At 40.8% G+C, this 26,670-nt stretch overlaps 1 protein-coding gene across 1 annotated transcript in view; it reads left to right on the top strand.

The window, feature by feature from the left end:
• Positions 1 to 26,670, top strand: part of PLXND1 (plexin D1) — a 174,104-nt gene that overhangs the window by 15,442 nt on the left and 131,992 nt on the right. Inside the window, exon 5 of the mRNA XM_056846862.1 lies at positions 23,000 to 23,176. Coding sequence (XP_056702840.1) covers positions 23,000 to 23,176 — 177 coding nt within the window. The remainder of the gene's footprint in view (positions 1 to 22,999; positions 23,177 to 26,670) is intronic.

The following is a 26,670-nucleotide window of genomic DNA, read 5'->3' as shown; positions in this document are numbered from 1 at the left end:
AAACATTTTCAATATAAGTCCATTTGGGTTTTCAAATAGAACCTAACCCCCCCCCCAAAAAGTTCCTAAAATAAAATGTCTCACATAGGAATATGATAGAGCATTGTGTGTGTAAAGTGCCATCAAGTCACAGCCGACTTTTAGCAACCCCTGTTGGGTTTTTCAAGGCAAAAGATTAAGCAGAGATGGTTTGCCATTGCATTCTTCTGCAGAGTCTTCCTTGGAGGTCTCCCTTCCAAGTACTGACCTTGATTAGATTCCGAGATCTGACGAGATCAGGTTTTACCATGCTGCCTTCCCTCCTGGGCATTTACTTACTGTCCAAATAATCTTAAACCTCTCAGCTGGACTGGGTTTTGAAGCAAGAGTGTTACTTTGAAGTGCTAGTTTATACTAATCCAGAAACTCAAAACATTAGGTTTAATTTACATTTCTAACTGAATTTCCAGGAAAAGGAAAATGGAAATTTACACTTAATTTAAACATAAAGAATAAAGCAATAATTCCTATAACACATACAGTTTCATGCTTTTGGAAAACTCATTTTTTAATGTTGCTGACATAGTTTCAGTTCACAATAAATATATTTTTCTGTTCACACAAATAAATAGCAGTGCCACTTTTCTGAAGTGTATAATTTGTAATTCTTAGTTCCAGAGTGAGTTGTTTAGATTGATCCTTCTGTTTGCTTAGATCAGATTGCAGGATCAAGATTCTGGAGTAAAAGAAAACTTTGAATCAAAATCATGGCTATAGCTGTTTCATATAACAAGAGTGGGAAACATTACTCTGTTTTAAAATCATGATTTCCTTCTGTTCATTTTTAGAAGATAGTCATAAAGCTGCAAACTTATGAAATGAATGGAAGTTCATCACTTTTGCATGATAAAGTTCCACTCTGACTATATCTGAAAACGTTTTGAATTTAGTTTGAAGCTTCAAATTATAATTTGGCCTAAAAGATTATATTTCACTTTTAAAATTAAACCTGGAATTCTTATTTGAAGGCAGAACTTGTTGGGTGCTGTAAAAACCATGTAGATACTCAAGTATTTTTTCTATGATTATACTGACCCAGTTGCTTGGATGTCCCTCAGGTATTACATTGCATCAGTAGTCCGCTAATGTTTCTCTGGGCATGAGAATACAGGGGCTAGAAGGACATGATGAGGTAGAATGTATTGAAATTATCAAATGATATTATGATGATATCTCTCATCCACCTCTCTGAGGAGAAGCATAACCATGCTTCCTTGAATAGTTGGCTATAACACCCCCACTGGCAGATTCTAAGTTCCATTCCTGTTCTGATGTCCTATGTTAGGATGGAAGGAACATGGCTGTTATTGAGCTGATTGTAGTTGAGAAGAACTGGGATTGTTGAGGCCCTTTGGTTTCTGCCAACTGAGACTTCTATAATGGGTCTTCTATTGGCGCTTGAGGTCATAGCCCTTCCTTGTCCTTAATCTCTACTACTATTTCATTCAAATTATTTCTAAAGAATTTGCTCCTCTCCCTCTGCCGCTGAAGGCAGGAGAGGCCAAATTTACTTTCAAAGGTTCCTGTGATTTTAACCATAAGTTAATCTAGCTACCATTTCTGACACCATGGATTTATATAAACTTGAGTGCGTCAAGGCTGGTGTTTGCTATGAATTTGCCAGTATTTGAAGACCGTTGTTTTATATTCCTTATAAGCTTCTTCAAGGTGTTTGTGAGACCATAAATAGGAAGTTCTAATAAATAGAATGGTGGGTGACAGTACTGTTATGGCAACTGAGGAAGTTTTGTGCACTTTACACAGCAAATTCACTCTTTCTTTGTCTTTCCCATCTCTTAGAGAAACTTCTCCATATTTTTGGCCCATGGCCCCAAGACTAATGACACAGAATCTGTCGCTGGGGTTTGAATCATATTTGGGTTGCTCTTGCCACCAAAATACAGTTTCTTAACCATCCTAGTGATAGATTTATTTGCTAAGATAGGTGCTCATCCCCTTCTTTTCTACTTCAAAAAATTCAGGAAGATGAAACATATTTTCTAATGCACTAGAGTGGGGAAAGCCCTCCTTGATGTAGGTCGTTTATGCATGGGAGTTTTACCTGAAGTTCGATTCTCGATCAACCCACACTTCTCTGTTGCAAATCCAAAAATTGCTATGCATCCATCAAAATCACCAAGCTCAAATCCAGAAGCTTCTGAGTCGCTGCCCCTTGTAAATGCTGCTTTGTAATTGACTGTAGGGCTTACTGTGAAAAAAATGTCACTCAGCCACTCCCCCAACTCCCCAGTGCCCCACTTTGGCTTAGGTATGGAGATGAGGACGATTTCAACCAGGCTCATCTCAGGGAAGATCGAAGAATCGGGTTTTAACAGGAGCGGGAATACCCGGAATTTTCAAGGGCTGAATGCAAGGTCATCTCTAATGGACGGAAAACTCATGCATAACTCCAAGGAACAACTGAGTCAGTCTGGGAGTGAACATGAGAGAAAGTACCCATGCATAAAGGACCTTAGACATTTTCCAGGCTGCCTGATTGTTGTGGTTTAGACTCTCATTTTCTTTGGATTTTTTCAGAGCTCCCTCACAGCTTTGTTTATAACATCCCTTGCTGTCCCGTGCTTTCCTCACTGTTTCTCAAGCCACCTTTCTTCTGATGCTTCCCACAGATAGACATTGGAACTGTGTTTTTATTTTTAGCTTTCATTCTGAAAGGTCTAGTCTTTTTCAGAAGGTTTCACCCGGTTTGTTGCCATTTTTAGTGGCGACGGGGGATGGCAGAATTTGTTTTTAAAAAATAATAATATTGACATTTAAAGAGGTTATAATGGGGCACATGTCTGCTTTTTAACTTTTAATATGTAAACTCTTCATTGTTGCTGCGCATGTGTGGTTCAAACAGGGGAGTGGCCCTATTTGGGGTTTAAGGCATGTCAGTCTGCTGGTTTAATTCCAGGATTTCTAAGGCTCTGCAGGGTAGAGGTTGAGAACCCACTTGCGGGAAAAGTTAAATGAAGGGATGTTCCTGCTGCAATATTACAATATCTGACAGTTCACTCTCCTTGTCTAATCTGGGCTCTGGCACCTCAGATTCAGCCAAGAAAACAACTCAACATCTGGGTTCAGAATAGGAATTTTAGTAGAACATTTCTGCTAGCTGACTTCTTTACTGGGTCAGGACAGCCCCTGTATTGCTAGACAGGGCCAACTGAGAATACTGCTGTAATTGAGAGGCAGTGGGAGGGGTTTGTTTCACTTTTAAAGTTTACCACATTTTTGTGTTGTCTACTGTTGCTGTTTGAGAAAGAAGGAACACATGAACACATGAAGCTGCCTTGTACTGAATCAGATCCTTGGTCCATCAAAGTCAGTATTGTCTATTCAGACTTGCAGCAGCTCTCCAGGGTCTCAGGCAGGGGTCTTTCACATCACCTACCTGCCTAGTCCCTTTAACTGGAGATGCCGGGGATTGAACCTGGGGCCTTCTGCAAGCCAAGCAAATTATCTACCACTGAGCTACAGCCCTTCCCTGGGAGCGGGAGAAGAGAAAGCATGGCATGGAGCATGGTCTCTTTTGCTTTCCTTTCTTTGACTTGCGGTGTCCTGGGCAGACACCCTATCCAAAACAATTAATATGGGCCAATCAGTAACATCCTGGGGGGAATGTGTGTGTGTTAAGTGCTGTCAAGTCACTTCCAACTCATGGCGACCCTATGAATTAAAGTCCTCCAAAATGTCCTATCTTAGACAGCCTTGCTCAGATCTTGAAAATTGAGGGCTGTGGCTTCCTTTATTGAGTCAATCCATCTCTTGTTGGGTCTTCCTCTTTTCCTGCTGCCCTCCACTTTTCCTATATGACTGTCTTTTACAGTGACTCTTGTCATAGCAGCATTCACCCTTGATACAGTGCTGGCCACTATTCTGCCTTCGATTAGACTGTTGCCAGGGCTGGACGTGCCCCTAAAAGGACCTTAGTAACGCTGATCTGAAACAGGCTGGCAGGACAGGCTGCCTCTACTGTTGGGATTTGGTAGCGTCCTTCTCAAGGTGCTTTTTGAGAAAATGATTGATGGAATCTTCTTGTCAGATCACCAGGTGCTGCAAAATGTGGCAAGGAATTCAGTCTCACTGTGCTTCTTAAGGGCAGGGAAGATAAGTGAAGCACAAATCATTTCATAGGTGTGAAACTTATTGATTTGAAAAAGAAGTAAGTTGTTTATTGCTCCATAAGGAGTGAGTGTCATAACTGAGGCTGTCAGAGCTCCCAGCTACCTACTCTGTGGATACCCCTGTTTAGTTCAATATAAATTATTGATGCTGGTGGAAAATGCTGTCAAGTCACAGCCATCTTATAATGACCCATAGGGTTTCCAAGGCAGACAAACAGAAGTGGTTTGCCATTGCTGGCATCAGTGTAGGAACCCTGAACGTCCTTGGTGGTCTCCTATCCAGTACTAACCCTGCTTAGCTTCTGAGATTTGATGAGATCAGGCTAGCCTGGGCCATCCAGATCAGGGGGGAAATTATTAATAGGTCAGGATATATAAGAAGAAAGCGTGGGAATCTTTAGGGCTGAGATTATTAACTTTCAGGAGTTGCTCTTGGTAAGCCTAGAATTAATTTCTCTATTTGCTGAGTTATCTCTCCTCTTCACCAACTGGGAAGAAAGAATTGAAAGTAACTAGTGTGTCTGAACAATCAGTTTGAAAAGATCCTGCTCTTACAGAAAGTACTGGAATTTACTGACATTTGACCAGAAGGAGCAGCAGTTTTGGTATTTTGTTGGGTTCTAAATGCAGGTAGCTGTCGGGAATCTCTGGAAATTTTTCAGCAGAAGATGTGGACTTGTAGGGCATATCAGTGAGTGCTCTTAAGAAGCACAGTGAGATTTAATTTATTACTGTTTGCGGAGGTAGAACCCATGTTTTAATAAATAACAAATACATAAAATAAATACAAAGTGAGGGAAGAATTGTGTGACTGCACCTTTCTTTTGGATTCTTTGTTCAATCTGTTGCTGTGCTGAGAGTAGGCGTGTGGACATTTTCTTTTAAATAAATTCCTTATAATTTTGAATGCTGGTTGTTCTCTGTACCACATAGACCTCCACTTTTTGAACATACTATTTAAAACAAGCAGGAGAAGGAGGGCGGTCAGTTGGCAATTGCTAATTCCCCAATGGTAAGCAAGTGCAGTAAGTTGTCCCTCTGGTAACCAGATGCTGGATAGCGGTGGCCTCAGGCACAAGGTGGTGCTTTAGAAAAGCAATGCAGGGAAGGGAAGCTGGGAGCTCTGGTTCTCTCAGGGGGTAATTCCTATAAAGGTTGTTTGGTGGCAGTGGTATCAAAAGAGGGAGAGAGAACCCCTGTCAGGGTGTGGAAAACTGGGAGAGTGGCACATTGCCAGGTGGAGACTCGGGTGACCACTGCTGCCTCGGAGGGCAGGATGGAGTAGTGCACACATGTCGGGGGCAGCTCCTCCACAAGTGGTACATATGAAAATATGTAGGCAACCCTTGGCAAAATGTCAGAAGGTAGACAAGGGAGGATTTCCAACGGGTAAGAGTCACTGCCTTGCATATTGCACCTGGTTGTTCTGTTTCTGCTACTCGTAAGGTAGACTTCTGTAAAAGCATAATATTTTATTTATGCCACTAAACCAATATGTACAAATTAGTTTCATTTCTGCAGTTGCTAAAACACTGCTATAGGATTGTTATAACTATGTTCAGGAGTGAGGCGATCTATGCTTCAGAGGATTCTAAAAATAGGTAATTCATATTCTGCGCCAAGAAAACCTGAATTTTGCAACGAGGGAGATAGCTGTACTAGAAGAAAGGTCTATGCTGTTCGTTTATCCTTTCTTTCCATATCTCTCTTCCAGTTCTGCTTCCTTGTGTTGTTTTCCTCTGTGTTCTTTGGTTGGAGGGACAAGTGATTTATTATCACTCATATTAAATATGTTGTCCGATAGTTCGTAGACTTCCAAACATTCAGACGAGGGACTGTTAGAACCATAAAATTTATCACTGAAAAAGAAGTGGAAGCTAGAGGTTGCCTATGAATGAATATTTGGAATAGATTCCAGATTATCCGAGGCCCAGTTTAGGAAGAACCCGGATTTGTATCTGTTAAGGTTGTTAAGGATAAGAGATGCCAAGAAAAAAAACTTACAGAAGATTGCAGATGCTATAAATCTTACAGCAACAAATCTTGTGTCACTGGCAGGTAGTTTGTCAGCAGAACTGATCATGGTTTTGGATGGAAAAATTATATATAATTAACATTTTAGTATATTTTTAATGAAATCACTTAATGTTTTATTTCAAATTCAGATTTTAGAAAAAATTGCGTTGACTTTGAGCTGTTTAAACTTAATTTTGATAGCAGAATGCCAAAGATATTCACACTTTGTTCATTTTCTGATGCCACAGATTTTTAAAAATTACTGTATCCAAAATTTACCAGAAAAAAATGAATATGGCTGGTTGTTTGCTCTGATATGGGAGCATTGTCATATTTTCTTAATCTGCATACTTATATACGTTAGAAAATAACAGCTCGGTTTCAAAAGATATGAGGCATAGGTAATGATTCTCATTTTAATTTATTTACCCATTAATTAAAAATCAGATGGGTTTGTTTTATTATAATAGGTATTGCATTAATTGCTGATCTTTATTGTTTTTTGGAGGACTTTCATTCATAGGGTCGCCATGAGTCGGAAGCGACTCTACGGCACTTAACACACACACACACACACACACACACACACACACACACACACACACACACACATTGTTATGACCACCAGGTTAATTAAAATGACTGGGAGAAACCTGGGCTTCTTAACCATGGGAGGGGGAAGAGTAGGGTTGCCAGGTCTCCCTTTGCTACCGGCAGGGGTTTTTTTGGGTGGAGCCTGAGGAGGGCGGGGTTTGGGGAGGGGAAGGACTTCAATGCTTTAGAGTCCAATGGCCAGAGCGGCCATTTTCTCCAGGTGAACTGATCTCTATCGGCTGGAGATCAGTTGTAATAGCAGGAGATCTCCAGCTAGTACCTGGAGGTTGGCAACCCTAGGGAAGAGAGAGCGAGAGCTGGAATATGGCAAAAATCTGTATCGCGAGCTCTGTGAAAGGAAGCTATAGTTAAACAAGCTTGCAGACAATGGCTTGGGTCCTGTACCTTCATTTTATGTATGCTTTTCCATCTGTTACAGAGGCATTCCTCTGCTGTGGAGCATATTCGTCTAGCTCTGGGCACTTTGGGCCTCCTTGAAAAACATTGGTCTTGTAGAAGCAGAAGTGTCTAGTGCCAGAGAATGTGTTCTTCACAGTGATGGACAGCCGCTGCAACAGAGGAAAAGAAGTGCACACACCAACAAAGGCATAGAACCCAAGCCATCATTGGCATGTGCTTGTCAGATGATGGAAAAGAAGGTCTTCTGCCCTTTCCTTGTACATCTTGCCATACATACACACAAATGCCTTTCAGTGCAATGGTGTGGCAGAATTCCTTCCAGGTGTGCTGTATTGTGGAGTAAAAAAGAGAGGGCCAGCATGGTATTGTGATTAAGAGCGGTGGACTCTAATGTGGAGAACAAGGTTCAATTCCCTGCTTCTCCACACAAAGCCAGCTGGGTGATCTTGGCCTAGTCACAGTTCTCTCTGAACTCTCTCAGCCCCACCTGCCTCACAAGGTGCCTATTGTGGGAGGGGAAAAGGGAAGGCGATTGTAAGCCGCTTTGAGACTCCTTAAGGGTAGAGAAAAGCAGGGTTTAAAAAACAACTCTTCTTCCCTTTTTCATAGCCCTGTTCACATTTTATAGTTATACCTTCTTTTTTTAAAGCCAATAAGTGTTCACTTTATAAATGAAACTGTGGATCAGTACCTGGATAAATGTAGAGTTTAGATCACACATTCAGCTGTAAATGCATTGATTGTAACATGGGAATTACTCAACGCATGTATAAAGAAAATCAGTGCATGGGTTGTACAGGCATTCATTGTAATTTGTGAAAGGGCTCACCTGACGGACAAAAGGGGGAGATTGCGTTGCACAGTTCTGGGGCAGCTGCCATTCAAAACTGGTGCTGCTTCTTGCCATGGAAGTCCTAAGGAAGAAAATATTTAGGGGCATTTAAGAAACCTTTGGTTTTTTAAAAAGTAACCATTACATGTTAAGATTGCAATACAGTGTAGACTATTCAGTTGGGATCACGATTCCCCTAGTAGCTTGACAAGGATCCTAGTTAAATAATAGGAAAAACCCAAGAGGCCTGTTTTTGTTCTTATGTGATTTATGTGGACTTTAACAGCAGCATGAGAATTTGAACAGGCAAAGTTCTCTCAATTCTGTAGCTCCATGGCAAGAAAAGCAAGTTCTGTTGAATTTCTGCCTTCCTTCCTATTGTTAGAGGCACACAAATGTAACAGGAAACTGAGGGCATAACCCTAGAAGGTCCTGATAAAATTATTATGAACTAATACATTTATTTTAGTAAAGCAGTACATTTTTTCCTGTAGTATGACTTGAGTTCTATCTCCTGGAGCCATCTAGGTGGGCTCCAGTTAGATTTGTTCTGCCTCAAGAATTTATAAACTGTAAATACCAACTTTAATGTGGACATGTTATCAGAAATCTTTAGTGAAACATTTGGTCTTCCTTATTTTTTCGGTAAAATAAGTGACTCTTCCTATGCTGTGATTTAAGTGACTGATCTATAAAGTTCTAAAGTATAGTATGTGAATATGAAATGGAACATTGCCTCTCATTCCTCTCATAAATTTCTCCTGATTTTATTGAGATCTCATACCAGAGAGATTCTGGTTTTCATGAACTTCTTAAAGATCCTTGAAAACATCTGGTTCTGTAAATCTTGGAAACAGCAACAGAGAAGTGCTGGGAAAATATGGAAAAAATGTTCATTCTCATCATTGTTGAATCTAACTATAATTATTCTTATTTACACAGACTTTCAACCAATGTGCTATGTGGTTTACAGTCTTTATCTAGTTTGCACTCACTACACGTTTTGTGAGTTGGTCAAGGATTGTTCTCATTTTACAGAAAGCAACCTTAAAACAAAGACAGCAATTTATCTTTCATTACTCAGCAAGTCTATAACTGAGAAATGATTTGAATCGTGGTCCAAGCCCAGTGTGCTGTTATTCCACTCTGGTTCTGTTGGAGACGTAGTTTTAACCAGTTTTAGGATGAAATAGCTAGATGCAGAAATAATACCTGTACATAATAGTAAGTACAATACCAAATAATGATACAATACCATTAAGCGGTCATGTCTGATTTGTGTACCCTGCAACGTTTTGGCTCGGTTGATCCATATCTTCACTACAGAGTACAGCTGGTTTAACAACCCTTTTATCAGAGATGCAAAATTTCTGGAAGCTGTAGAAACAATCTTGTCCCCCTCTCCCCCCCTTTCCAGGAAAATGTCCACAGAGTCTATACATATAAAATAACGTACGCTCCATCTTTGGGGTCAGGGATGTTAGAAAAGCAGCATTCCCAGTCACTGGGACAGAGTCTATACTACTGTACTTACTACTGTACTGTGAGGCATACATGTAGGCTGGGCGGTGGGGCCTGCTTCCTCAGTTCCTCTTTCCCTTTACGCAAATAGATCTGTATCCACATATGATATATACCAGTCCATGATGAGTCCCTCTTCTGTGGAAGCCTAAGGAGTGGCTATTCGTTTGTTTATTAAAACATTTATTTCCTGCCATTCCTTGTAATTCAAGCTGGGTTACAATAATGGTTAAAAAACATTTTCAGTTAAGACAAAAAATAAAATAGCAAACCCCAAATCTCTCCCCCTGCCCCCCTTAAAAGATGCCTGTCTTTCAAACCCCTCAAAAGCCCTGGCAGTGCCTCCTGAAGATCTCCAAGGAAGGCCCCCCCCCCCTCATCTCTTCAGGGAACCCATTCCACAATGGAAAGGCTCTGGCTCTGGTCGATGCCAGACGGGCCACCCTAAGTGGTGGGATAGCCAACAAATAGATTCCTGGTGGCTGTAGTTGGTCACAGGGACATAGGGAATGAGACAGTCCTTCAAATGTGTGGGTCCTAGGTCATGAAGTGTTTTAAAAGTCATAACCAGCACCTTGAATTGAAACTTTTTCAAAATGGGCAACATCCATTCCTGGTGGCTAACCCCTGACAATAGTCAGGCTGCTGCATTCTGGACCATTTGTAGTTTCTGGGTTGTCTCCAAGGGAAGCCCCACGTAGAGTGCATTGCTGTAATCCAGAGGTTACAGAAGCATGGATCAGCATGGCCAGATTGGCTGAGTCTAAGTAACAATACTGTCAGTTACTAAAGCAAACAGGGATTCTTTGGAGGAAGCTAGAGTGAGCTACTTCAGGATCATAGCGTAATGCAATTAACCACACAAAAGTCAGGGCATCAGAAATCTAATGCTGCTGTTTTACAGACTCATCATATGGCCTCAGGCAAATTATGTAATCTGTGTGTTTTTGTTTTGATTTTTTTGTGTTTCGTTTTTATAAGTCTTCACAATAAAAATACAATATATTTTTATTCACTTTCCAGTGCTTTTTCTTGTATTCCATATCACTTTCCACTCTTATACTCCTTTTATTTTTACCAAAGTATTGAAAACATGATAATAATGTGATAATTGATAATTGCAAATTAAGAAATTATGGAAGAATTAAAAGAGAAATCAATCCAGTTGTCAGCAACTAGTTCCCATTTGTGAATTGTGCCTCACCCCAGAATTGTAGTGTATTGCTCTTACCCTTCCTCATCCTTACTTTGGGAGTGTGTGAAGTGCTGTCAAGTCACAGCTGATTTATGGCGACCTCAGCAAGGGGCTTCCAAGACAAGAGAAGCAGAGGTGATTTGCCATTGCCTTCCTCTGCTGAGTCTTCCTTGGAGGTCTTTCTTCCAAGTACTGACCCCACTTAGCTTTCAAGATATATGAAAATCAGGCTATACTATGATGCCTTGCATCCCTGTCCTTACTTCAGTGTTTACATATTACTAATATTTTTCTTTGGCTTTTCTGATACTTCTCCTGCACCTGGGTATTCCCTTTCATGGGGTTGGATGCAGCCAGCTTTTTTACTCCATGTCACCCAATTGCCCTCCTTACTACAACCTTCATTCCACATCTCTTATGTACATGCAGGTCACAGAATCCCCAACATAGGATGTTGAGGGGGAGGAATGGTCAAAGGGTGTTCCCATTTTTCACCCTCAGAGAAACTGGTTGGTTTCACGCCACCATGAGTGGGGCAATAGTCTGGGTTCAAGTCTTTTTGGAGGTCGGCCCATGCTCTGGAAAAGCCTTCGAGAAGAGGTCAGGGGAACTCTTACTGGCTTTTCAGCAAGGTTGTAAAAATGCTCTTCTGGAGAGCGTTGGGGGCAGTCTGAGTCTGTGCAGAGGGGAATACCTGTGAGTGGGTGGCATAAGATGATTTTATACTGGTTTTAATCTTTTTACATCTTTTGTGCTTAATCTTTGTTTTATAAAATTGTTTTTTCATGGTTATTATCCCTCTTGGGTCCTAAGATACTCAAGAGAAAGGTGGGGATATACGTATTTTAAATAGATAAAATAAAAACTCGGGCAAAAGAGAAATATTTTAGCCTGGCACCTAAATGACAGTAGGATAGGCACCAGGCAAGGCATTCAGAGGTGAGGCCCCACTGAGAAAACCCTGTCTCTTGTTGTCACCTATGTCACTGAGAGCAAGGCTTGAGAGGAAGATTGGCAGGCTGGATAGCATAGGAGGAACAGTCCTTCCAGTATCCAAGCCCTCTGGGTCTTAAAGATATAAACCAGCATTTTGAATTATACCTGGAAACAAATGGACAGCTGGCCCAGATTGTTCAAGACAGGAGTGATAATGAACCCTGAATTAAGCACCCAGTATTAAATGTCGCCATAAGTCGGCTGCGACTTGAAGGCACTTTACACACACACACACACACACACACACACACACACACACACACACACACACGTTAAATGTTTATACGAACACGTTTATCCTTTCTCTTTTGTTGTCCGAGAAGACGATTTTGCCCCCTTCCCGCCTTCCAACTGCAGCCTCCTAGCTGTTAGAAAATGTGGGTCCTACAGCTACAGGAATAAATTTTCCCAGGGTTGGAATGGGTTGCTGCTGGGAGGGAAATGCGGGAAAGATCCTTGTATCTGTGGATCGTTGGATCCAACCCCAAGACGGGGATCAGTGAATGATTGGTTTGTTCTCCCGCAGGGATGTTGAACTCAGTTGTAATGAGGGCCAGATGTGACATAAATGTCACTTGGTTGGGCCGGGATATGCCTTGCCAGCCCAGATTGAGACTGGGGTGGGGGGTGGCTGCCTTGGCTGGCGGGCCGGATAAGAGCTCTCAAAGGGCCGAATCCGGCCCTTGGGCCTTATGCTTGACACCCCTGCCCTAAAGCCTATTGTTTTGCTTGCAAAAATAATGGGACTACATTATTAGTACTGTGAACTATTATGTGCGTTGAATGTAAAATACATGCTGTCAATCAGAAAAGAGGATTCTTGGTTTGCCATTTTCGCCTGTAACGGTAACGTTGATTTTCCTTCAAGAAATATCCTGCTTTTATTTTCTTTCAAATATATTGATGTATCTGAGGCATTTTTGTGTCTCACCACTGTGAAAAGAATCTGTCAAGAAATGATCTCACTAAACCCCTTGTGGTATCACTTCTCAGTATTTAATAAATGATATAGTTTGAGCAGTAATGAAATTTTGAATCTTTCCCATAACTCTGTTGATTGTGCAGGATTAGCCAGGAGAGATGTGCAAAGATGTGCATTTTACTAAACTAAACAACCACATGATTAAGTACAAGCAAGGAATAGTGCTCGTGACTACAAAGATGTTATTTGTACATGGGCATTTTTCAGAACAGAGCTGTACTTTATTGCTTCTGAAGCACTTTGAAGATCAGAGGCATAGTGTATTAGCTGTAGTATTAAGAATATATCTTCCAAAGTATAAGAAGCCAAGTTTACTGTCATTCTGAAATTTTGTCCTCTGAGAAACAAGATATTTTGATGTCTGTTACCAAAACTAAATATAAATGAGAAAAGCAGCTTGAACAGTAAAAGGGGATTCTCGTGAGAACAGAGCAGCTAAGAAAATACAGCCTGAATAATACAGTATAGCCTGAATAAATGAGATGACTTATTCCAAACAATTTCACAAATTACATTTTAGCACGGCTTTCTAAATTGGTAGAATGCCCTTGCTAAGTGGTGCTGTGACGTATAGTCTCCTGCCCCAGGAGAGCATGGGCAGAAAAACAGCGTTTTCTAGGAAGGGTGATTTCAGAGGACATACAGGATTTTGTTGCTCAAAACATACACTATTTTGGCTATAACTTCCCTGTTAGCGTCTGTTATTCATTAAACCATCAGTCTTTGTTGTTCAGATATTTCATTTGTATAATATGAAAAGTATTAATGGGGGTAAAGAATAATAAGATTGTCTACTCTGCATAGCAGTATGAAGGATACATTCCCAGGAAAGGGCAGTCTTATCCCCAATAGCTGTAATTATGTTGAGTACTGTGTTTCTTAGTTACACAGAGATGAAGTTCATCCTTCCTACTCCTGTGTATGCATGTTAAGTGCCTTCAAGTCACTTCCAACTTTTGGTGACTATATCAATTAATGACTTCCAAACGTTTTTTGTTTTTTAATTTTTTTAAAATAAATATAAACAGAACAGAAAAAAGAGAAAAACAGAGGCCCTTTCACAAACAACAATTACATCAAAGAGGGCCATGGCTTCCTTGATTGAGTCAATCCATCTCACATTGGGTTTTCTTTTTTTCTGCTGCCTTCAACTTTTCCTGGCCTTATTGTCTTTTCCAGTGACTTGTCTTCTCATAATGTGACCAAAGCCTCAGTTTAGTCATTTTAGCTATTAGGTAAGTTCAGGCTTGATTTGATCTAGAACCCACTTATTTGTCTTTTTGGTGGTCCATGGTATCTGTAAAACTCTGTCCAGCACCACATTTCAAATTAATCAGCTTTCTTCCTGTCAGCTTTTGTCAACTTTCATACCCATACATAGTAAGGGGGAATATTATGGTATGAATTATCCTGCTCTTGGTTGCCAGTGACACATCCTTACACTTAAGAATGTTACCTAGCTCCTTCATGGCTGTCCTTCCTAGTCTCCATCTCCTTCTGATTCCATGGTCTCAGTCTCCCTTTTGGTTGATGATGGAGCCAAGGAATAGAGATCTTTAACAATTTCAAGTTCTTTGTTGTAGACTTTGAAGTTGTGTGTCATTACTTTTGTCTTGTTGCTGTTCACCTGTAATCCTGCTTTGGCACTTTCTGCTTTAACCCATATTGGTAGTCATTTCAGTTCTTCACTATTTTCTGCCAGTAATGTGGTAGGAAAAGTTGAAGACAGCAGGAAAGAGGAAGACCCAGCATGAGATGGATTGACTCAGTAAAGGAAGCCATGGCAAGACCTGAGCAAGGCTGTTAACGATAGAATGTTTTGGAGGACATTAATTCATAGGATCACCATAAATTGGAAGCGAATTGATGTCACTTAACACACACACACACACACACACACACACACACTGTGGTGTCATCTGCTCTTTTATTTGTTTGTTTTGTCAATCTTATAGCCCAACCTCCCCAGGATAGCCGGGCTCAGGGTGGCTCACATAACAATAATTATACAATAAAACTTCATAAGCTCATAAAACCAATAAATTAAAACAGAGGCAAAGTTTTGCATCATGTGAATCTGTTTTTAACCTTTTGATGAAAAATATCTTCCCATAGGATCTCAACACTACTGTGTATTACTGTAACTCAGTCACTATGCATCACTGTAACTGTAATTCTTTCTTAATAAACCTTTAATTTTCATACTGTTTTGCACAAAATAATTTATATTCCATAAAATTTTGCAAACATATGCACATCATTTTTATTTCATTCTCCTGACTGAAAACAGTGGCTTATTTCAAATTTTGATTTGCAGGGATTGCCAGGTTCACATGTAACAGGGAACTATTGTGAGCCACAAAGGAAACTTATCTGATATATCTACGTGATCCTTTTTATTAGTTGAATTATCTTTTTCCCATGATTATTCATCCCATTAACATTTACAGACATTAATTTTAGTATCTTAATTTTATTAGGCTCTTAAGTTATTAGTATGTATCTAAACAGTGTTCTAAGAAGAAGATACTTGGACATAGAGTCCTTTACAGTATCTATTTTCTGTCTGACTTCAATATTTTTAACTTCATTTATTTCCTGTTTATATTATACAAGCAGTGTGAAAGACATCGTTCATCTGTAGCATATATTTTCTTCTATAAATCTGATTGTATAAAAGTTTAACTCTTTTTTACTTTTATTATTTTTATTAGCCGTCATATCTAAATCCAAATCTGATACACTCTCAATCTAATTTTTGTTAATTTTGTGCTTATTTCTATCCCATATCTCCTGTATTTAATTTTCAAGCCCAGATTTTTGTTATACGAAACCTAGTGTTGTTCTGATGTAATTCTCATAGAATCTGTTAAGATAAATCTCACAATTTACGATTCTAAAGGGGCTTATAAGCACTTGTCGGTGGAAGAAAGCTAATGAGAGAAGAAAAACAAACAAGAGAATGAAAGCAAACACTTTAAAGTCACTTCAGCAAATGGAATTCTTTCATCTATTAAGAAAGCTAGGCAGAAAATGGTGAACTGAAGAAACAGCTATTCGTTTTTCTCAACTAATTCTTCTGATTTTACTTCATGTCACTGGCTTTTGTACAGTGAATGCTCATTTGTAAATACAATGATGATTCATCAGCGACTGACAGAGGAAATTGGCTAATGATTTTGCACAAGCAATTACATTCTTGCAGTGAGCCATTAACTCTTCTGACTTGTATTTGTTAGCTCCCATTTTAAATATCTGTCATTTGCTTGTTTTTATAAGGTGGAATATAACCTTTATTTTGACAAAGGAAAACATTGTCTTTTGCTGGTAAAAATGTTATGCCGTGAATAATATTCAAAAGAAATGGGTGTTTGGTCCAGTAACACAGTTGATATTTGGGCTGTTTTTCATCATGTACATAAAGATTTCATTAACTCTTAGGGGTTTAAAATATTAGGTTATTGAAAGCTGAAATTCTTTATACCTTCCATCCAAGAATCCCCGTTACCTTGGAATACTTTGAATTATGGCTTGTTAATGGTCAAAACTTGGGGCATGAGGTATTTCATTTTTCTATACAGAGTGATACTGTAAAAGATTTACCTTGGCACTCTGTTTACTTTCTGGAAAATAATGTTTTGTAGTAAGTGAAAGGTCAGAGTTTCAAGTGAGAATGTGACTGCAGTTTATTTGGGTAGGAGGTCCCTGTTCTCACGCTTGGATCATCCTTGCATTGTTGAAGGGTTTTTTGCCATGGCAGGCAGAAAGGCTTTTATATTTCCAGAATGCAAACTCTGTTAATTCAAACCATGCATTAATGTTCTGAACTATCATTGCCCTCTCTCTTCTTTATTTCTGCTCTTGGCTGCCAGTATGGGCAGCTCTTTCCCCTTTACTCTTTCTTCCCTTGTTGATCACGGGGTAGGGTGGGTGGAAGAGTTAGAGAGTTAGCTTGTTGTTTATTTTTCCCACAGATTAGCATATGCAACATCTTAATGAAAAAAAAAACAATTATTCCACTGTAAAATTGTAAATCACTATTGTCAAATTTTGTATGATAATGAGAAAGCTGCTCTTTCTCACAGGGATAGGTAGAATACCTGGAGTTTTGGGCAAATCATTCTTTTGAGTTACAAAACCATTCTTCCCTCCCCCATCATTCTTTTAAGAAATATATTGTCTCCAGTTTAGTAGTCTTCTTGAATTGAACCTTAATTCCAAAGGTTTACATTAAGAGAGTCAAGAGATAAAATTTGGTTCTTTTATCATAAGGATTAATAGAAATGTCAGTTGAGTAGAAGCAACTGCCAAATATTGAACCTACGGAGTCTATAAGATCCCATAAATCTACAAGTTCAGAATAGATAATCTGATGCTAGTTGTGTCATTTTCCCAGGACATGAAGCATGCTGGGAGCCAGCAATGTAATCCTCTGATAAGATTAATGAGCAGGGCTAGAAACTCCAAGTGACTTGTGCATCATACCATTTTTTCCTTTGCAGCAATGGAAGAAAATGGCTGACCCAAACATATATGTGTAGGTTTCTCAAAGAAGCTTAGTTTTGGTTTGTAAATATACACACACCAAAGCATTTCAAAAACAGCAAGAATTCTTTTAAGATCAGAAAACACAGGAACTAAAAACATCTGTACAATTAATGTTTTATTCCTAGTGTTGTCTCCTCTTCCTTTCTGTGTTTCTTTCTGAAACTGACTTCCTGAGAACTAACCTTTCTTGTCCAGTTTAATTATTTCCCCCCATGGCAGCAATTCTGGTCTTTTGTTTTACTTTGAGATTTAAGAAAAAACAAATACTTGGTTCATAAAGGACCTTACACTTTTGATAGGATGAGCTTTTCTTCATCCCCAAAATCATATTCAGAAGTTAGATGCTTCACAATGGTGCCAGTCAGTTTGCACATTTTTGTTAACAGCAGCAGTGCTAAAAATCTTTGCCCAATTAATACTTTACTAAAAAGACAAATAAGAGGGTTCTCAAACAAATCAAGCCTGAACTCTCCCTAGGAGCTAAAATTACTAAACTGAGGCTGTCGCACTATCATCACATTATGAGAAGGCAAAACTCACTGGAAAAAACAGTAATGCTAGGAAAAATTGAAGGCAGCAGGAAACAGGAAGACCCATCATGAGATGGATTGATTCAGTCAAGGAAGCCATGGCCCTCAGTTTGCAAGACCTGAGCAAGGCTGTTAATGATAGGACATTTTGGATGTCATTCATTCATAGATTCGCCATAAGTCGGCAGCCACTTGATGGCACTAAACACACACAACAGGCTCTCTGTGTTTGTAGATGTGGCCAGCTGGCCCCGCAGGGCATGTGTGGTGGTAGGATGATTCCCTCAGCCTGTGGCGGCAGGATGATTCCCGTCTATGGAGAGATAGCAGGGGGATCCTGAATTCCAGCAGTGGCAAGCCACAGATGGCTCCTTGGATGGAGTGAGGGCTCAGGTTGCAGTCCAGGAGGGACAGGTAAGGGACCCATGTAAAGCCACCTGGGTACCCTGCTTTATACTAGAGGGGAAGGTTGTGGTGAATCACCTAGGGAACAGCCTCTGACCCCATGGAAGTAAGGCAGTTAGTAGCACGCCAACAGGCAAGGCCCTTATCCTTTCCCAAGCGCATTACAGTGCGTGGGCTGGGCACCTTGGCTAGGAAGAGATGCCAAGAGGTTCTTTTGGCCCAGAGGTTCTTTTGGCCCACAGTGATGGAGGACGTAGGTAATTATTGTAAAGTATGCCCACGCTATCAGCGGGAATCCCAGTGGGGTCCACTGCCCACCCCACTGGAACCCCTACCAATAATCATTGAGCCCTTTGCCCGAGTGGGAATGGACTTTGTGTGTCTGTTTGTGTTAGCTGATGAAGTGTCAAACAAACAGACCATCCCCCACTGGGATCATAGGGCTACCCCCCTACTGGAGATTCCATCAGACTCATTGTTGGCCATGCAACAAAAAGAATTGCTAGCCATGCTGGAAAAGCAGCAGGGACTCTTTTCACCCCTTCTGGGTATAACCCAATTGTTGTAGCATGCCATCGAAACTGAGACCAGAAAAATAATGTGAGAGTCCATGTGGCCTTTGCCCCGGAAAACATGGGAGGCAGGCAGCAAGAGAGAACAGTGTTCTCTCTTGTCAGTCAGCCCATGGAGGAGCCCCCTGGTACTTGTTCCTAAGCCTGATGGCTCTGCTTGCGTGTGCCTGGACTTTAGAGGAGTCAATAATTGTCCTGGTTTGATGTGTATCCATTGCTGAAGGTTCCCCAAATATAGGAGAGACATGATATTTAACGATACTGAATATGACCAGTGTACTGCCAGGTCCTTTTGAGGGCAGAAGATAGGGAGGAAAAGGCCATTGTGACCCTTGGGGCTTATACTAGTTCATCACCATGCCTTTGTGGTTCACAGGGGGGTTGGGCCTTCCAATGATTGCAGGACTGCCTTTTGGGACCTTGTCAAGAATATGCAGCAGCCTCTATTGATATCATATTCAGCCACTCCTTGGCCTACCATCTCTGGCACCTTGAGATAGTCCTCCTAGTCATAGAGAAAGCAGGCTTGCATCTGAACGTCTGCCGAAGTGTAATGGACAAGGGCATGCGTTCATTATCTAGGAGACCAGGTAGGAGGGGGTGCACCCAGTACAGGAAAAGGTGGAGGCGTTCCAATGGCTGCTCATCCCATAAACCAAGAAACAGACAGCCTTTGGTGCTGGCTGGCTACTACAGCCAGTTCGTCTCTCACTTCACCACCCTGCGTGCTCCATTGTTGGATCTCCTGAAGAAATGGATCAAAGAACCCCTACAACAGAGTCTGGGGTGTATATGTACGTTTCCTCAACAGGGTAAATAGCAGGTGCCAGGAGTCATTTGAGCTTGGGAATGTGGCACGGGGTGGGGAGGCTTAACCCCCATCGCCCTGTGTGCCACATTCTTGATCTGAATTGGGCCCACGTGCTATACTCCTGGAAATTCAGGCCCAAGCATGCAACTTTCAGATCATTTCTGATTGACGCAATCAGGATGGACACATGAGGAGAAGGGACGTGAGGGGTTTTTAATGTATGGATCAACTCTGAGATCATCATTGCAGGCTGTCCTCCATGTCCCTCTTTCAAGAGAAGTGAGGAGGGTTGCCACAACACAGACAGAGAGGGAGAGTCTTCTCTGTTGCTTTCCCCTGTCTCTGAAATGCCTTCCAGTTGGACGTGTGCGTGTCCCCCTTCCCTGACCTTTCAGTGGTAAATAAAGACAAACATTGAACTGTCTCAATTTGTTCTCTGGATTTTCTGACAGTGCTCTTATGCTGGTGATTATGGTTTTATTGATGGCGTTTTCACTGTTTGGTTTTATTGTAAACTGCCTCCAACACGTTGTGAAAACACCAGTGCTACCATCCATCTGGATAGAGCCAAAATATTAACAAAAGCATAAGAACTCTCAATGTGTGATTGGGTCACTTTCCCTGTGGTGTTCTTGCTGCCAGATATCAGCATTTTGAGCTTATCACACTGCCAGAAAATATTTCCCTGAGTTGCCATCATGCCTTCGTGGCTACAATTTTGCAAATCAATAAAACAAAAGAAATAATGTAGTCAGGCGGAGTGTCTCCACTCCTGCCTGTTTTTCAGCCAAGTCACCTCCGGTTCTACAAATGGCCCAAGCATTGCATTTCATGAGTTCTGTGTGAATGGCAAAGGCAGGCTGATCATGAACACAAGTGGGGGAAGGGGTGGGTGGAGGCAGGTTGCAACAAAATGGTGGCTTAATCATCATGGCAGTTCAAGGGTCTTGTAGCCTGCCTTCTGGGACTCATTGACATTAGGCAAAAGACATGTCCTATCAGTGGAGAGCCTTGTGAACTCTACAGTTTTGGAGTTAACCTGTAAAAGTTGTTGAACTAGGTTTGTTCCGCTAACTTTAATAGGACTAACCACTGTACGGAAATAATTTGGTTTAGTGGTGCAAGAGCCAGCAACCTGTTTGATGAGAAAAATCTCTGTAGCTATCACTGAAAGAACAAAATAGAAACTTGATTTAAATACATATACATATTTTGGCTAAATATGGGAAAGACCGTTAAATAAGAAAAATTAAGAGGTTTTGTGCATAGTAAAAGGGAATTGTGTTGCCCGGTTACAGGAAGAAATATAAATACTGCTTCGAGATTTTTTTTAAAAAAAGAGGGAATTAGAGAACACAGAACTGTAAAATACATTTTGCAAAGATCCTCATATTCATAACATACTATCTTTTCTGTTTATTGTCTTACAAATCGCCATATCCTTGAGCCGATGTTAGTCCAGTTTGGCACTTGTTCTAGCATTAAAGTTTTGTTTTTAAATCAGCCCTTTCCATCATCTCTTATTGTGACTTACAAAGTCAGAAACAAATGTTGTTTCTTTGGATAAAGCCTACACTTTAGTTTGTGGCGATAAATCTACATTTAAGCAATAGTAAAGAGGTTGTAGAAATCATTTGCAAGTTCTTAATTCTGACTTGGCAACGATTCAAGATCACAGCAGATTGTGTAGTGCATTTGTATATGAGGAAATAGCTTATCATTGCCATTCTTGGTCAAGGGCCACTGAAGACCTGTGTGAGCGGCTAGAATGATCTGTCTTGTTACAATTAACACCATAAACCACTTTTAAAAATCTCTTCGAAACCTTCCATGTGTTTATCCTAGTCCAACTCGGCAGTGTAGTAGAGCCAGTATCATAGAGAAATTGCTTTTGTGTTCTGCATTGACAAACTGTAAGCTTCAATAGATGAGATTTGGTTTGAGTTCATTCCTGTGTTATATTTGAATATGCAGGATTAATTTTCCTCTGACCACTGTTGCTTCTTCCCCTCCTCCCTGCCTCTCGCTGTTGCTGGCTCTTTCCTCCTGTGAGTTCTCCCTCCTTCCTCCACTGCCACCACAGCACCCCACCAACTCTCCTGCTGTTTTCTGTGCCCCCAGCCACTCTTTCTTTTAAAGCACCAACTGCGATCTCACAAGATTCAGTTGCCATTTGATTTTTAAGTTGTGATGCGTGTGTAGGTGCACACATTGCTTCTTCAGTTTTGTTTTAAACTCCCCCCCCCATTTTTTTTACTTTTTAGATACTCCTGCAAACCTGTGCCCTGGGTAGGTAAAAACATCCTCCCTGTCTGTTCCTGGCCTCATAGTGAAGATATTTTGATCTACACTCCAGAGTCTCATTCAAAATTAGATATTCAGATAATTTTACTGTTGTAGTTGCAGATAGGGTTGTCAACGTCCAGGTACTAGCTGGAGATCTCCTGGTATAATTTACAACTGATCTCCAGCTGATAGAGATCAGTTCCCCTGGAGAAAATGGCCACTTTGGCAATTGGACAGTATGGCATTGAAGTCCTTCCCCTCCCCAAACCCCTCCCTCCTCAGCCTCCACCCCAAAAACCTCCCGCCAGTGGCGAAGAGGGACCTGGCAACCCTGGTTGCAAAACAGGTTGTGACTATGCAGCTTGATTCTGGGCATGTTTACTCCGAAGTAAGTAACATGACATTAAATGGGGCTTACTCCAAAGTAAATCTCTGTTGGTTCACAGTCTTAAGTTTTTTTCATCCACTGAGACAAGTGTTATGCTTTGTTGCCTTCATATTGTGAATGAAACAGATAAAGTGATATAACTTATTAGAGAACCTTTTTTGATGCAAAGTTATGCAGTCATGTTTTACACTAAGCTTTCTCAGGCACAGTTAGAAAAACATATAATTCTCAGCTATATGTAAAACAGGATCATTTATCAATAAGACCCAATAAAAACAATTGAAGCACATCAAGCAATAGTATTATATAACATATTACCCAGCCTGTTGTCAGAAATTACATAATAGGATACTACATACAGCAATAGATAGTACATGCTCTACACAGTCTTTCCCTTTGTTAAAGCATTGTTCCTGAACCATTCCATTATAATAAAGCCCTATTTACCTTTGTAAAATGCCCTTCTGAATAATTCAGTTTTCTGTTATAGAGTGTGAAATATGGACTTGATTCTGTTTAGGGAGTTTATATTTGTGAGGCAGTGCTTCCTTCCCCCAATCTGTCTTGCTCCTTCTTTGCCCCTCCTCTTATTTCCCCCCTGGAGTCATCCCTGCTGCATTGTATATGTACAACATAGGGAACAGGCTATAAAACTTTTACCTTAATTTACAGGTTGGTTAAAGGCAGCTGCAGTGTCCAAGGCTGTGTTCACTAATGCGTCCTTTTCTTTTCAGTTGCAGCCAGAACAGTTGGACTGTGGAGCAGCACATCTCCAGCATCCATTGTCAATCCTGCAGCCTATCAAAGCAAGGCCCGTGTTCACTTCAACAGGCCTTACGTCAGTAGCCGTTTCCAGCGTCAATAATTACACAGTTGTGTTTCTGGGAACAGCAAATGGAAGACTCCTTAAGGTAAAATTTGCAGGGTCCCAAGGAGTTAATAAAGCACCTAAGGGACTCATGGTTTCACAATTAATGATAGGATATGGCATCTTTCATTTGTGAAGCCATTGGTAATAAACAGCCATGCTGGCAGTCTTTAAAAGCTCTTGGTAAAATGCCATTCTACCTTTATGTAGCTGTTGCATGTAGAGAGCAGGGTTATTCTGGCTGAGTTCCTGGATGGGAGATTACGAAAAGGCTCCTGAATTCAGAAGGAAGTGGTTTTAATGATTCATCCCTATCCCATTGTTATGGAGCACTGAACTGCTGAAGACATAAGTTTTTAGAGGAGATGGAAGAACTCCTGAGTGCTTGTGGTTGTTAAAGATCCCATGATGCTTTCCATAAACAGTGGAGTTGCTAATTTGTGCACTTTGGCTAAATAACAGTTTGTGTAGCTGTACTCCCTCTAAATCCCAAATTCCCCATGTGCTTTCTTTCCACGTACAGTAAAAATTTGATTATTGAATTCTGTTCCTTGAAAGTTTTTAGAGCAATTTCAGTCAGATCTTCCACCAGCCAGTTACTCTGTTGTAGCCTATGCTACCAGAATTAAATTGTAGAAAAGATTATCTGAGCATTCGGTTCATCTGAAACAATAGTTACCTTGACATGTTCAGGTCTGACTTGTCCATCAATCAATGTTTTCCCATAGGCCATTTGTTTTCCATTCTAGTTGTTTTATTTCTTATTGCAGTTTGATAGGATATTAACATTAAATTATATTTAAGCGATTTAAAACCCTCGTTTGGAAGGAGGTGCGAGATCACGTTGATATGATTATCTGAGAGATCTTAAATAACATTTGTGAAATCATTGTTAGAGGGAGATCCACTGAACATTATAAGGGAGTAAATTGCAGCAACCACAATTGGCATGCTTGTTGCCTGCCTTAGGAAAACTGTTGCCTGCCTATGGAGGAAATTAAAATGTTCTGTACTCTGCATTGGATTCTGCAGTATCTTGATTCTAGAAGAGCCCTTCCTCTTAGTTTGGTGATCCCAAGACACACAAGTGGTGGTATACTGAACCTGCACAGACTTCAATGGGCTGCACAAGCATGAATTACATTTATATGTCTATGGTAACATCCATAGTATCCAGCAGCTCCACCCTGCAGATATATTTTGTGTGGCTGCTGCATTAGGTGTCAGGGAGGAACTCAGCATCTACTTCTTCTTAGGCTGCAATGGTCCAAGCTTAAGTTTCTTCACTCTTCAGCTGCTAGCCTCCTGCTTCAGTTCTGCTAGTTATCTCCTGTCTGCAGTATTGGCTAATACGTATATAAACTCCCTGAATAAGATCATCTGCAGTTTTGGAGCTGATTATCGTCAATATGCTGATGATACTCAGCTTGATAAAAAAAGACTTTCAGATGCTGTAATCTGTTTTAGATCTGTTTCTGGATGCTACGGTCAAGTGGATGAGGGTGAACTTTTTTTTGCTGTCAAGTAACATCTGACTTACGGCGACCCTGTGGGGTTTTCAATGCAAGAGCTGTTCAGAAGTGGTTTGCCATGCCTACCTCTGCACAGTGACCCTAGTATTCCTTGGTGGTCTCCCATACAAATACTGACCCTGCTTAGCTTCCGAGATCTGATAAGATCGGGCTAGCCTGGGCTATCCAGGTCAGGGTGCATCCTACCGTACACCCTCTTAAATCAAAGATGGTGTGCAATAGTTAATCCCTTCAGTATTCTACTGAACATACTGAAATTGAATCTGGGCAAGGTGGGAGCTAGTTGGGAAGGCAGATTCTTTAGGGAAATTAGATCTGATCTTCTTGGATGGGCTGAAGTTGTTAGATTCTGTAAAGAGTTTAGGAAGGTACTCCATGATCCAGCTCTGTTGCTGGAGTAACGTATTGTAATGGTAGGAAGAATCACATTTACCACCATGGTGCAAATGCTGCTTTTGCTTTTATACTCTGTTGGACTTGCCACAGTTGTCTATGGATATGTAGTTTCTTGCTTGGATTACGGCTACTCCGCTCTAAAGCAAGTCTTTCCTTGAATGTACTTCAGGAAACAATTGGTGCAAAATGTGGCAGCCCACCTTTTGTCAGGTATCTTGTGCTGTGAGCACGTTATCCCAATATTAAAACAACAGCTTAGGTCAGAGGGGCTGGTTCTTATCTTTAAAGGCCTTCATGGTCTGGGACCCACATACTTGAGTAGCTGCCTTTCTCTCCATTTGCCCAATCACCAAATTGGATCTGCTGGCAAATTTCTCCTGTTAGTTCCATCAGTTCACCAGGTTATACTTGCCCTCAGTGAGGTCTCACTCCTTTACTGTGATGGTCACCACATGTTGGAACTATCTGCCAGAGGGCGGCCAGTTTGCTCCTTCCCTCCTCTCATTTTGGAGAGCCTGCCTGTAAATCTTTTTCATAGGATTGTAGTGTTGCCAGGTCCCTCTTCACCACCGACGGGAGGTTTTTGGGGTGGAGCCTGAGGAGGGCCGGGTTTGGGGAAGGGAGAGACTTCAATGCCATAGAGTCCAATGGCCAAAGTGGCCATTTTCTCCAGGTGAACTGATCTCTACTGGCTGGAGATTAGTTGTAATAGCAAAAGATCTCCAGCTAGTACCTGGAGGTTGGCAACCCTATAGGATTGAAAGTAACTCAGTGTTTTGAATGAGGATAATGCTGTTCTTTTTGTGGTTGTTTGTTGGTTTGTATACTTGATTTTTTTTTTTTGTGGTTATTATATTTTAACTGCACTGGCTGCAAGCCACATTGGTCTAATTTGGAGAAGCAGAATATATGTTTTAAATAAATAAATAAAATTCTTCCCTTTGCTTAGCCCCCCCAGTGGCCATTGTGTTATGACTCACTCAGCAATGTCTCCTGCGAAGTCCTGTCCTTGTCAGTCTCTTAAGGGAGCCTTGTGGTGATACTGAGACTAATCCCGAAGCATGTTCAGAGGATGGTAGGCCAGTGGTTCCCTAACTTTTTGTGTCATGGAGCACTTTTCAGGAGAGAAATTTGTCACGGAGTGCTAATTTTTACCTAGCACCTATATAATAAACCGCATGACAGTAGTATTTTTCTTTCCAATCTCTTCACAGAGTGCTAGGAGATGTTTCACAGAGCACCAAGTGCTCCGTGGAGCACAGTTTGGGAACTGCTGGCGTAGGCAAAGTTTGGCCTGATGGATCACAGTCCCTGCTGGGGATAAAACTAGAGAGAAATCATAAGACTGGCATGTCAATCCATGATTCTTTTCATTTAAACCAAGGGGGCGGGGGGAAGCATCAGTTGATAAGCTCACTGCCTCAGCTTTCATTCTTCAATAAAGAAGCAACTGGATGTTCCTTTAAAATGTTCAGTGATGTACAATATCTACTAATTCATAACTTTTAATCAGCATTCGAGGCTATAGTGCAATCAAGATTTCATTTAATATATTGTAGAAATAAATGTCTGTACTTGAAACGTTATAGCACAGCGTTTAGTTATTAAC

The sequence above is a fragment of the Euleptes europaea genome, chromosome 1 (assembly GCF_029931775.1).
Source record: "Euleptes europaea isolate rEulEur1 chromosome 1, rEulEur1.hap1, whole genome shotgun sequence".
NCBI classification, from domain to species: domain Eukaryota; kingdom Metazoa; phylum Chordata; class Lepidosauria; order Squamata; family Sphaerodactylidae; genus Euleptes; species Euleptes europaea.
Note: the sequence above shows the minus strand (reverse complement) of the source record. Positions and strands in the feature narration are given on the sequence as shown.